Genomic DNA, 13,765 nt, shown 5'->3' with positions numbered 1-13,765 from the left:
TTTTAAAATGAATAATAAATAACTGGTTTTACCAAATATTGTGAAAGATGTGCAGCTATTCATATTTTTATTCATTGCTAGTCAGAGTGTAAATTGGTACATCCATATCAAAAAATATTTGGAAGCAGCCCTGGCTGAATTTACAAATGCTGTAAAATGTAGTATATATACAATACAGTTATTGTGGTAATATATACAATACAATTATTTCCAAACAATCTAAAAGAATGAACTACAGCTACATGCAAACATATGAATAAATTTACAAATACTACACTGAGCTAAAGATGCTAGATACAAAAGTGTGTACACTCCATTTATTCAATGTTTATACTATTCTGCAGAAGGCAAATTAATATATTGTTCAGAAACAGAGTAGGGGTTAGCTCAAGGGACATAATGACTGAGAAGGGGTACATGGAAGATTGTGGAATGCTGTTCATGCCAGATGTCTTGATCTGAGTGGTGGTTACATGGGGATGATAATTCTATTAAAATACACTGGAATACAACCTAAATATTTATTCAGTTTTTTGTTTGCCAATTTTTCTCCCTACAAAAGTTAACCTTATGCGAAACATTTTAAGAGAATCACCTCAAGAATTTTTTAAAATTATAATGATTATATTTCTAAATATAAATTTACTAATAGAAAATTCCATGTTGATAGAATCATCAGACATTTCTTTTGATGTTATTTATTATTGTATTGCATTGTTTGGGAAGTGATCTTTATTTAAACAGTGGTTGGAGCATTGGCCTGTGGACCAGAGAGTCCCAGGTTCGGTTCCCGCTAGGGGCACATACCAAAAAATAAATAAATAAATAAATAAATAAATAAGTTATTTTTTAAATTAATTAATTAATTTATTTTTGCTACAGATGTTTCTCCTTTTCCCCCCACTGATTCACCTCTCCTCCTCCCTCCCCGCCTTGTCCCCAGCTTTGTTGTCCATGTCCATTGTTCATGCATACATGCATATAAGTTTTGTGGTTTCTCTCTCCCCCCCTACCCCCTCTTCTGGGGATTGTCAGTCTGTACCCCTCTTCCACGTTTCTGGGACTACTCCATTCCTCAGGCTGTTATGTTCATTATATTCCACAATTATAGGTTTTTTTTTCAGGTTATGTTTTACAAGTGCTATGCTAAAGAGAGCGTGTGGGGAATAAACAAGTTTATTTCTTTATTTTTTATATTTTATTTTCACTTGTTGATCAGACAACCCTGGATTCCTATTTCAGCTTTACCACTTTCTGGCTTTGAATTAATATGGGCAGACTGAATCCATATAATTGAATATTTTTTAAGCTCCTTGGGTATCTAGAAAAATATGCTTTTTTATTATCTATTAGGACATGTAACTCAGATACATTGATCGCAGTCCTTACATACTCTGAAATCACATTCCCATTTAAGAAAAAAATATTCATAGTAAGGCGATAAACTTCAAAGAGAGAGTATATAACAGATCATGCAATATATACTGGGTAGTTTACAATATTAATTTTATCCCCTAATAAAGTACATGTGTATTTGTGCGTACATGTATGTATCTAGGGCACAATTGTAACTGTAAGTTAGTATTGAATGAGCATTTAAACTGAATATTAAATAAATCTAAACATCAATTCCTGTGCAAATATAAGTCTCCATAATTAAGATTCTGTTTTATAAAGGGTTTAAATTGAATTGCATTATAAAAATAATCTCTAGAAATTTAGTTCCAGTAATCTTGGATCAATCCTGTTTGATATAATTAAGGGAAAAATAAAACCTTAGGATTTAATAATTGAAACATAATGCAATTTGTTGGCAGAATTAGAGATTTTGCAAAGAAGACTTAGATTACCCACCGGGACATAGGGAATGGCGAACTCATCACAGAAGGTTATCTCCACACCTCTGACACTATGGAGAAAGGTGGGGTGTGCAAGGAAACTGTAACCATGCACCAAGGGCTGTGAAAGGAGGGCACCGGCAAGTCTGAGCCACAAATTTGGCAGAAACCATGCACAGTAGAACGGGTGAGACATACATTTAACCAAACGAAACTACGTGTGCCTACACCCACATATAGCAACAGCAAAACAAGATAAAAAAGAATAGAGACAACAGAGAAAAGAATGGGTAAGCATAAATAAACAAAAGTAGGTTACATGATATATGAATAGAACAATAGAGAATGTCACATTTCCATTCTTCTGAGTACTAATTATTCATTGATAAGCTTTCTTTTTATGTATATATGTAGTTAAATGTTGCCTTTATTTAGAATGCAACTGTTATAGCTTTTCATTGAATAAAAATATGGTATCTAAGAAATTTATAAAATCAGTACTCACCTCAGTGCCTCTAAGGCTTTTTCCCAGAGGATCAAAATTTTACACCATAAAGGTGCATTGCAGGCCCTCAACTCCTGTGAACCAGAGAGAGGATGCTGAAGGTTCACTGTAGGAAAAAAGGTGGAGTGCATGAGTTGCCAAGTAGTTATGTAGGGCTCCACTCTTCCCAGACTCACTTGAATGTAATAAATAAGAAACCATATCTTTCCTCCCCATTTAGAAAGCATTTGGAAATCATGGAGCCAGATAGCATGCTTTTTCATCATCACTAGGGGAAAATGAGAGGGGTCAGAGAGGACTCAACCATAGTCACCATTTAAGAGTCCTTTTCCCCAGCAACTTTAAGAAATTTTAAAATATGTACAAGTCCACAGTTTTCTCAGTGAGAGAAAGCCCCATTCTCCCTTTCTTGAAAGAGCTACTCCTTGGTTAATAGAAAATCTGAGACATATAAGCTTTGCTCGTATGACAACAAAGCCCCCATCTGATTAAAGTTCCAATTTTATTTTCAACCACTGTGTAAATATGACTGAGATTTTAAGGAGTGGAATAAAGTGACTCCTCTTTATAGTCTGGTTTGCTGGAATTTTTACAATCCTGTAGTAATAAAAAATTATTAAAATTCTGGTGGTCAGTAGTTGCCCTGATGCACCCTAAATGGCAGAATGTCTTGATATGTATTTGAGGGGGTCCAAAGACTCTGAACCAGGGCATCAATACAGTTGACACAAGAGTGAAAATATAAGGCATATAAAAATACTGTAAATAGAAAAAACAGTCAAAAATATCCCCAGTAGCGTTCCTACCTCGTTGCTGTCCATTAGCTATTATATTCTGACGTGTGTATGCTAATATCCTATGAATTGGTAAATTATCACTACTGATTTAGGAATTGTCAAACCATGTATGGGCAAAATGTACCTCAAAAAGTTTTAACTTGAGCCCTGGCCAGTTTGGCTCAGTGGTTAGAGCATCGGCCTGCGGTCCAGAGAGACCTGGGTTTGGTTCCTGCTAAGTGCATGTACCTCGGTTGCAGTTTGTCCCCGGCTTTGGTTGGGTCGTGCAGGTGGAAACCACTCAATGTGTCCCTTTCACGTCGATGTTTCTCTCTCTCTCTCCCTCCCACTATCTGAACAAAAAATGAAAAAATGTCCTCGGGTGAGGATATTAAAAAAAAAAAAAAAAAAGTTTTAACTTGAGTCACTGGAGAGCCTAGATCCACTGCTGAAATGATTTCCCATGACCTTTCAAATCCCCATCAGTTTTATTTTAAATGTCCTCAACTGCTAGCATTTCTATCACATATTCAGTGCACATCTTCCTACTTTATAAACCTCCACTGTACTTTCATCCCCTATTCCATTAAAAATTTTCTTATTTTGCATTCCCCCGTTGACGGGAATTTACAGCTCATGGCTTCCACCCTTCTGCCTATAGAAGGCTCAAGAATTATTTATTGAACCTCCCTAGTATATCTAAATTTGTCCAATCATTTTTTTCTCTCTCATAGTCTGAAAGGGGGAGGCTGTTTACTGCAATCGATGCAGTGAAAACAGCAACTCATGAAACTAGTTAAAGAAGCAAATTCCCAAGTAACTTATGCTTGGCAGTGTTCCATTACCTTTGATTATAAAAGGGCAAAATTAATGGGCAATTCATGAGGCTATGTGACAGAGAGGTGGCAGGAAGTCACTGTGATTCAAATGGCAGAAGTCAAGGAGTTGTTTATACTAGGTGCCGTTTCAGCCTTTTCTTTCATCAGATGTAAAAACTGTCTGACTTTTGTGGCCAACTGAAATGGGCTTTTCCTTCCAGACCACTTTGTCACATCTCTGGTGTTTAGAAAATTAATCTTTAATGAATGCTAATCAAGTTTCTAATTATAATATCTTTATACTTAATGTTTGTGTATCAGATGAAAGGCAAACATTTTGGGGCCAGTCACAAAGGACATAAATAATTTTCTTAGAAGCTTAATTAATTAGTTTTATTGCTCTATATCTTTAAAATTTGAACTGCAATCATTTCATTAATTTAAATAAAAGTGAATTTTCAGCATTTAAACAGGACATGTGCTGAAAATTATGATAAGTCATAATAATTTTAATCATGCCTGTTCATTTAATAGAGATAACAATAACAGATTTGGGCAATATCCAGATGTGGGGTACTAGTTTCCTATTTATTTTACTGTTTTTATCCTTGTTTTAATACTTTCAAGAAACACCCATAGTAAATTTCTGGGACACTCAGACACTTAGGAAAACCAAATAAAACAAACCATAACTTGTCTTGACAATTTGCTTTATTGCTAACTTTTAAACTTGTAAATTTTAAGAAATATTTCACTGGCTTGCCAATGGTCATGTGATATACTCCTACATATAACCAAAGACTCTTCCTGATTTGGCCTCAACTTTCTGTCCTGGGATCACCAGTAGCCACTACTCTGGATGCTCCCACCATTGGAGCTACTGATTATTTTGGTGATAGCATGGTCTCTGGGCTTCTGGCCTTTTTACATGTGGCTGGCTCTTTCTGAAAGACTTGTCTACCTTTCATTACCTAGGATAGCTCTACTCATTATTTAAAGCTAATTCAAAGGTCATCCCCTCTTTTAAACTTTCCTTTGACTATAGGAAAATGTCTTTCCTTTGTACATTTTTCTACAGCATTTTGTAAAGGAATAATATGCAGGGTAGATGAGGGAACAAAGAAAATGCACGTTTTTTTTAAGTACTGCAGATTCCTTAATTAGAGAGGTTCTGTCTTAGTAATCGGAGATACAGATGTAAATACTTACTGAAAGAATAAAAGAATGAATGACAAAATCCTCAGAAAGGAATCACAAGTTATTTAACGTGATTGAGCGCATAACTTATATTTTGAAAAGCGAATTCAAGGAAGAAATTGCAACTGAGCAAATTTAACGTATCTTTGTTTCTTAGGTTAAAAGCAGGTTTGTGATAACATCATTCTTTTTAGTCACTAATATCTTAACTTTCAGGAAGAGGGTATTTAGTAGGTTGAATGGCAGTCCTCAAAAAGATATGTCCAGGTCCTAACCCCAAGAACCTGTGTGAATATGTTGGAAAAGAGCATTTGTAGATATAATTAAATTAAGAATCTTAAGATGAGATCATTCCAGATTACCGAGGCCCACCAAAGCAAGTGTTCCTGGAGGAGTAGATGACCCAGGAAGTAAAGGAGAAAGGCTTGTGACTATCAAGGTAGAGACTGGAATTTCACAGCTCCAGCCAAGGAATGTCTTGGTTTCTTCTCGCCCTCTTTCTGATTCTCTCTGGCCACTTGCTGGCCTATGGTTTTAGCCTGTATCTCCAATGAATCTACTAACTCTACCAATCTTCTCCCATTTGCCTTTTGCAACAACCTCCATTATTTTGAGATCATTGATGGGCTTGAACTTCTCCACATTCCTTTGCAAATGAAGTTAGTTCCTCTTTAAGAAATTCAGAGCCCTCTGTTTTATGCTTCTCTAGCCTATCCCCAGACAAAAGCTGAGCCAAGGCTCTGGAGTGTCTTTCTAACTGACTCTTCTGCTGTTGGAGCCTCAGTCTTCTAGGCTCCTCTCTCAGCAGAAACCTCCCTCTGTGAGCCATGGCAAAGATGACCAGAGCCCTGGGGTTCTTAGTGATACCTTAACCAATGAGTAGGGACTTAGTAGAAGAAGAAAGCCCCCACCTGCAGTTGCCCAGAACTTAGCTTTAGTGACAGGTATCTGGTAAGGATGAGAAATGCTAGCATCTTGTCTCTCCTGGGTAGACACTCCTCAACTAACAGCATGGGAGAGAGGAGAGAAGGAGCCCTGTTTCTTGGTTGCAGTAGTCTGGAATCTAGTTCCCATCTTGCTGAGCCATGAGGATGGATGGAGTGAGCAGGTCTTGGTTCAAATACTATAGACTCTCTTCAAATATTTTTCTGGTTTTTGTTTTTCTGTATGCCCTTAGAACCTTTTCCAGGGACTTTAATTTTTGAATAATTTTTACCAGTTTTTCAGGGTAGGGTGTGGAGTCTATGAAGATCCTCATGCTGCCATGCCACAATTCTAAAAAAATAAGAAGGAAGAAGGAAGGAAGGAAGGAAGGAAGGAAGGAAGGAAGGAAGGAAGGAAGGAAGGAAGGAAGGAAGGAAAGAAGATTGAATTGTGTGCTAAAAAAGCTTTTTGGAAGAGATGTGGCTTGGGCTGAACCTTAAAGGATAACAAAAAAATTCACAGTCAGAAAGAGGAAGGATTATGTTGTGATTAGTTAAGGTAAACTGCCCAGCATGGCATGTTTTACATAACCACTAAGGCTACAGAAATTCTATCTCATCATACTCCACTAGCTAATTACTTTTTAGTGTTAGGGTAGACAGTTTAGGTTTTAATTCTTTTATTAATGAGGTAGAATGTAAATTACTAAATTAAATGGAAATACCTAGAAGTGTATGCGAGTCAACTATATAAGAAGATATTAATTTAGCCAATTTGGGGAATTGTTAAGTTAATGTAAATAAATACATTGAATTTGGAGTAAACATAATATATAATGTATATACCATAAGATTCTTTACAGCTATAAGAGGTAGATTTCAAATTTGGTTCTGAGTTTTTGACAGGCCAAACCCAAGAAGCAAATGTAGTAATTTACAAAAACCCCATTGTCCATTTTATTTAAACAAATTATTTACATGTAGAGTTGTTGAGACAGAGTAACTATCAGAATTGGAAGAACATTCTCTGTCATTCATGATCTTCTAACATTATTAAATGATAGCTCCCAATCCCACATTGCATCTAACAAAAAAATCAAATGGAATTATCCTAGGGATCTGGGCCTCTGGACAGTTAAATACCACCTTGTCCCATAAACTATATTAAAAACATATATATTAAATATATATGTATATATATATTAAATATATAATATATATATAAAAATATATATTAAAAAACATATATTACTTTAATGTTGACAGTTATTCCAATGAAAAATTCATGGAGCTTATCTACCTTCTATGTTTGAATTTTACCATCTGCTGGTCATCAAGACCTAACAGTCTGCAATTTATTGCAGCTGTGAGATTAGGAGAAAAGAAGAGAGAAAATTAAGAACATGGGTCTTGCCATAATTATCTTTTTCTCAGAATAGTGAAAATAAAATCTGTACATGCATGTTTGTCTGTGGGGTGTGCATGTGTGTGTGTGTGTGTGTGTGTGCACATGGACATTTGGCATGTGAGAGAAGAAAGAGGAAGACTATCATATCTAGTCAACTTGGCCCAAACAACCATTGTCAGTAAATTTGACTCAGTGAGATTAGGATGTTCTTCATTTCTCAAGGTGCAAAATCATATTTAAAGACTATGATAACTTTTCCTTGTATTGGAAGTTTTCTAAAACTGTGTACCTATTATTCACTGTCTATTATGTATATATAATTTGTTAAGTCTATATTGATCATTGGCCTTTTATTAATTGAATGGTTAGAGATGCTGAAAACAAAAACAAAGTAACAGAAGTATTTTGTCATTATTTATAGATGCAAGTGTTTGTATAGGATGTGGAATGAAAATAATGACTATTTTATAAATAAATAACTAATTAATAGCTATCAGATTATTACAAAATAAAATACATTAATGAGAGGGACTCTACTTGAGTGACATAGTACCATAAGCAAAAATATGTACATTAAATTGTGCAGTCTCTCAGGATGCCTTTTAGATTATTAGTGCGGTTCTGAGAAAATTGGTGGTGGTATAACACTTTAGATATATACAGCTTGGTACTCGATTAGATAAAAATTTTAGTTAGTGATCAAACCTGAGATAAATACTTACAACAAACTTATAAGCATGTGTGTGGAAATTGATATGATTAGTTACCTTACAAACAAAACAATGATGAAGTTTGAACTTCATCAATAATATATAAAAAAATGGTCAAGTTTGGAAGGCCAAAACTACATTTTGGAGTTAGTTTTTAACTGAATAATCTTGGTAAAGACAAGTACAAAATCCTTTGGTATCAGTCCCCACTAAAATATGAGATTTACACTGCCTACTTCATAGCTCTTTAGTGAGGATTGAAAGAGACATGGTTATGTGAAATATCTCATACTGTATGTAGTAAACTCTAATTATGCATGGTGCTAGTGATTTTGACAATTACTAAAGGCAAAGGCTAAAATGCCCTTGACCATGTGCCCAGTATAATCAGAGCACTTTTCATTTTTTCTCATATAATATTTATCACAATTCTGTAAATAACATGTTAAGTTCTTGAGTTTCAATTTCCTCAGAAATAAAATGAGGTCAAATAAATTGTTCAGGATCATGTAAAGAGCAAGAGGCAAGGATGGAACTCCAAACATTGTTTACTACAAACACTGTGTTACCTTTTACTCTTTGGTAGCTACTCTTTAGGCCATGGTCAGGCTAGAAAAGAGATATAAATTTTTAAGCATATAATAATACATTATTTCAAATATATTATACCTTATTTATCTACTTTTATCCAGTAGATAAAGCATGAAATATAAGTTTCTTATCTTAGGGTCATGTGCTATATTAAAAAAAAAAAAAAAATTCCCTTTTCTCAAAAGTTGGGAGGTACATACTTCCTCTTTGAATGACTTAGTTCAGGCCGATATGGCTCAGTGGTTGAGCGTCAACCCATGCACCAAGAGGTCATCAACTCAATTCCCGGTCAGGGCACATGCCTAGGTTGTGGGCCCGATCCCCAGTGGGGGGTATGCAGGAGGCAGCCAGTCGATGTTCTCTCTCATCGATGTTTCCATTTCTCTCTCTCTAAAAAAATAAATAAATAAATAAATCAACAATGAATGAATTAGTTTATTACACATAAGATAGTAAAAGACAAAGAGTATATCAGGTGACACATTTAAGGCCATTGGCTTGATTTGGAGGAACTGAGGTTATGTACCATTACTAAGGTGGTTGGAATTCCACAGGATAATATTCATCAGTCCTTAGTTAATCAAATTAGAATATTGGAGAGTGGCCATGGTAGTTAACCAAATTTAAATCTTTTAGCATTTCCAGAGCAGTAAACCAAGTTTAAATTTGTAACATGAGTCCATCATTTGGCATGTGCTTTAGAAATACTGTCATATTTAACAAAAAAATTAATGTATTTGAAGGTTTTAGAGATCTGAATTTAGTTAATTATCAAAAAGAAGATTTGATATAACAAATGCCAGTCTGTTTTCACAATCAAAAGTCAAACACTTTCCCCCTCTTGGTTTGCTTATAAATATTCAGTGCCATAGAAACACAAATAAATAATAGGCCTTCTCCAACGTATTCTGTGTAATTTACAAAAGATCAAAAGATTGTACAGTCAGAGTCAAACTACTATATTTATTACAAATGAAAAATAATCACATGGCCAAGTCAGCAGTGTATTAATGGACCACATTTTCGTGTGTGTGTGTGTGTGTGTGTGTGTGTAACTTTAAATTTAAGAGTTTGAGGATTAAGGATTACATATTAAATTCTTTGCTATTGGAATTGACCTAGAAAGATTAGAAGATTATTATCTGTTTACACTGATGAAAATCTTTATGAAAATGACAATATTAAAATGACTTTGGCTTATCTTATCCAAAGTCAATTTTTAAAAAATATTTTTATTGATTTTTTTTTAAGAGAGAGAGGAAGGAAGAGGGACAGAAAGATAGAAACATCAATGAAAGACCATTTAAGGTCCAGCCCACTACCTGGGCATGTGCCCTGACTGGGAATCAAACCAGAGACCTCTTGTTGCATGGGACAATGCTTAATCCACTGAGCCACACTGGCTGGGCCCAAGGTCAATTTTTAATAAAGAATAAAATTCATAAAAGATATGATTTCCCATCTTTAAAATTGTTAAGGACACCCTTTTAACAATTGATTTGGTTCTGGTCTTATGCTGGGTTTTTGTTCATCTTTAGTAGACAGCCAGTCAAACAAGGGATAGCACAAAAATGGGATGTATTCTACCCAAGATAAGCGAAGAGATAAATCTTGTTGCATAAAGCATTTTTCCTTTTATATAGTGGACTTTATCAATAAAATAAAGCTTGCTTCATCAGGGAAAACTTTTAATAATTCAGAGATGGTTTTTAGCGGGCTAAGCTCCGACAAATGGTGTTTGGAATAATAATTTATAATTTTTTTTAAGCAGTTGCTATTTTTTCCTCATTGAGTGGTCAGACTTTATAACCACCATATTGGAAGCACCCTAATTAAGGGGAGTTGAAACTACACAGATGCTTTCAAGAAGAAAGTTGAGCTGCACGTTAAAATGAAATACCCTCAATGCTGATTATATTTTTTCCTTCCCATAGGGAACCACAGTCAGATATCACGAGTACCTGTTGCTATTAAAGTGCTGGATGTCAATGACAACGCCCCTGAATTCGCATCTGAATATGAGGCATTTTTATGTGAAAATGGAAAACCCGGCCAAGTAAATATCTCCATGTTGTTAATGCTGATATGTTTGTATACAACTGTCTCATATTTTATTAACCTGTGTTACAGTGTGCATTTGCATTATTTACATACTGCAAAGTCATAGGCAAGAAATATCCTAATGGAAACAGAGAAGAAATATTTTTCTTTCTGAGATGTTAATTCTCTCAACTTATGACCAAATTGGCTCTGGAAGTGGAACAACCTGCTGGGATGTGAACCCAGAGCCAAAGAACTATCTAAAATATCTCAGGATATGGATGAAAGCAGGAGAGGTATTTGAGTGATAGGGCCAAAAGTGTGACCTTCAAATGACAAGAAGCAAGGGAAAAGTTCCTGGGGAGGGTGTGCTGGTTTCATATCCAACATAGGGATAATAGTGGAACCCAGGACAACCAGTTGTAAGAAGTTGTAGAAAGTGACCTTTGAAATGTAAAAATGTAGATAATTTAGTTCAACATAAGATGAACAACAGGTTTTAGATATACGGCTGTAGCATCTGATAATTGTGTATTGGTGGACTTTTTTTTTACCTGTTTCATGTACCATAAATAGGGACAATGAAGGGGGGGAGGCAGGGAGAGAGGGAAGGATGGAGGAAGGAAGAGGGGAAAGAAAGGAAGAAAGGGAGGAGTAAGAAAAGAAGGAAGGGAGGGAGGGAGGGAGGGAGGAAGGAAAGGAAGGGAGGGAGGGAGGGAGGGAGGAAGGAAGGAAGGAAGGAAGGAAGGAAGGAGGGAAGTTATGGGGGAGGGCTGGGGGAAGAGAGTTATAAGCAAGAACAAAACAAAAGCAAAACTTGCTATATTATGAATGTCAAAGTGGAAATAGTCTATGTAAAGTTCCAAAAACCACCAATGTAAAAGAGTTATTTGAACAAGGTGCCAAAGTAATGTATGTTTAAGAAATTTATCATTTTTTAACTTCCTAATTTATTTCTGGATGGCGACATTTTAATTTAAATAAACAGCAGCTGACAGCAAGACGCTGGAGTTGTTAATCCAACTATTCTTGTGCCTCATGTGGGTGTTAGGAATTCAACGTACTATTTGCTGAGCAGTGTATCTGACCAGAGTCAGATATTTTTTTCCACCAGAAGAAAGGAATAGCACTGTAGTTCTACCCTTTTATTTATTTATAACAAAAGATCAATATGTTACTGTCCTATAAAACAATGGACATGTTCCCCTAGATCACTCTCATGTATCTGAATTATTAGCATTGTTTACCAAAATAACACACACACACATGAAGAGCAAAGCTAAAATTGTAATAATAAAACTGAATAATTTTGAATACCTAGACATCATAAAAGTTGTTATAATCAAAACATTCACCTTTCACAGAGATATACTCTTTTTTTAAATTATAATATTCTCACCTTAGTTCAAATGTTTCTCAGTTCCATCATGTGGAATTTCCTTGTAGCATATGTTTTTAGCATTTTCATTTGTGATCCTTTAAGGATGGAGTGTGTTTATATATACAGCGTGGGACAAAAGTAGGTTTATAGTTGTTTGAAAATAATATAATTAATAAATAATAACACAAGAATAAACTGTGTTTCTCATACTCCCAATTGTAAATCTAGTCTTTAACTAAGTTGGTGGATTGAGTTGGCAGAGAATTTGATCAAAATATACAAAATATATGCAGGTCAGTTTCAAGGGTATGTTTGTGTGATCCAGATCATTGCTTGGGTAATGTAGCCCATCACAGACTTATAAGCCTGTCCCTTTCAATCATACAGTATCTGTCAAATGCATTAGAATTTAAATAAAACTTCATTATTCATGCAAAACTCATCACACAAGTTTAGAGAGTCAATGGCATTGATATTTCAAAAATTCAAATTGCTTCTTTTGTGACATTGATAGGCCTGCTTTTGGAACTCCGGGAATCTGGAATTATACTGGGTGGATTTTAACTATTTCCAAGGTTTTAATCACTCCCCAGCAGTTCTTATACTCAGAAAGAAAGGGAAAAAAAATTGTGTTTTTCATTACCTCTCCTATGCATTATCAAAATAGAAAAGAAAAGTTAGTTCTTTGTTTTATGACTTTTGCAAACCAAAATGCCTCCTTCTGTGAAGAGATGTCTATGTGGTGTGTGTCCACTGCACTAGCTTATCCTCAAACAAATCTGTTTGGCAGGTTTGTTAAAGGTTCATAAAGAGTTCAGATCTTTGGCTGTTCAGCATCACTTTTAGACATATGGCTGACTGGTTTATACACATGCAGTCATTCAAACCCTGAATTTCCTGATTTTTTCATGCTAGTCATATCTCATATTTGATTCATTACATCATTCTCAGGTCACTTTTAATGACTTGAATGTCATAAATATAAAATATTTAATGTTTCCCCAAAATTTGTTTTTGTTACCTAAAGTAGTATTTACTCATAAGCTCAACATAGATAACATTTCAGCCATCTTTTCTAACACCCTGCAGACCACAGACTCACTTGGAAGTTGGAATGTTCATTCTCAAATGATCACACATGCATGAAAAACAAATGTCAAAAACTGAATTAGCACTAGATTCATAGTCACTCAACATTTTTCAATTGATGTCTACCACAGCCTCAGAGTAAGGAGTGCAGGTGACTTTGAAATCTGGTTTGCCTGGAAGGTGTGGATTTAAGGCTAAATTCAGAGGGGATCAGCTTCTGCGAAGATAGTGCAGCTGGAGATATTAGAATAATCAAGGGCAAGCCATTCAGAATACCCAGTAAAAACTTCTGGACCGAGAGAGTTTCAGAGATTTTTAAAACATCTCATAAAATCAAAACCAATGTCAATACGAGCATAGATAATTGCACTGTACTTGACTCTTGTCCACTAGATTGAACTCATCTAAACAAAGAATTGAAAGAGAAAGAAAAGATTGAGAGAGAGAGAGAGAGAGAGAGAGAGAGAGAGAGAGAGAGAGAGAGAAGAG

At 35.2% G+C, this 13,765-nt stretch overlaps 1 protein-coding gene across 1 annotated transcript in view; it reads left to right on the top strand.

Annotated features, from left to right (window-relative positions):
- The window catches only part of CDH8 (cadherin 8), a 414,745-nt gene that overhangs the window by 329,088 nt on the left and 71,892 nt on the right, over positions 1 to 13,765 (top strand). Inside the window, exon 9 of the mRNA XM_036278160.1 lies at positions 10,701 to 10,822. Coding sequence (XP_036134053.1) covers positions 10,701 to 10,822 — 122 coding nt within the window. The remainder of the gene's footprint in view (positions 1 to 10,700; positions 10,823 to 13,765) is intronic.

The sequence above is a fragment of the Molossus molossus genome, unplaced genomic scaffold (assembly GCF_014108415.1).
Source record: "Molossus molossus isolate mMolMol1 unplaced genomic scaffold, mMolMol1.p scaffold_m16_p_25, whole genome shotgun sequence".
NCBI lineage: Eukaryota > Metazoa > Chordata > Mammalia > Chiroptera > Molossidae > Molossus > Molossus molossus.
Note: the sequence above shows the minus strand (reverse complement) of the source record. Positions and strands in the feature narration are given on the sequence as shown.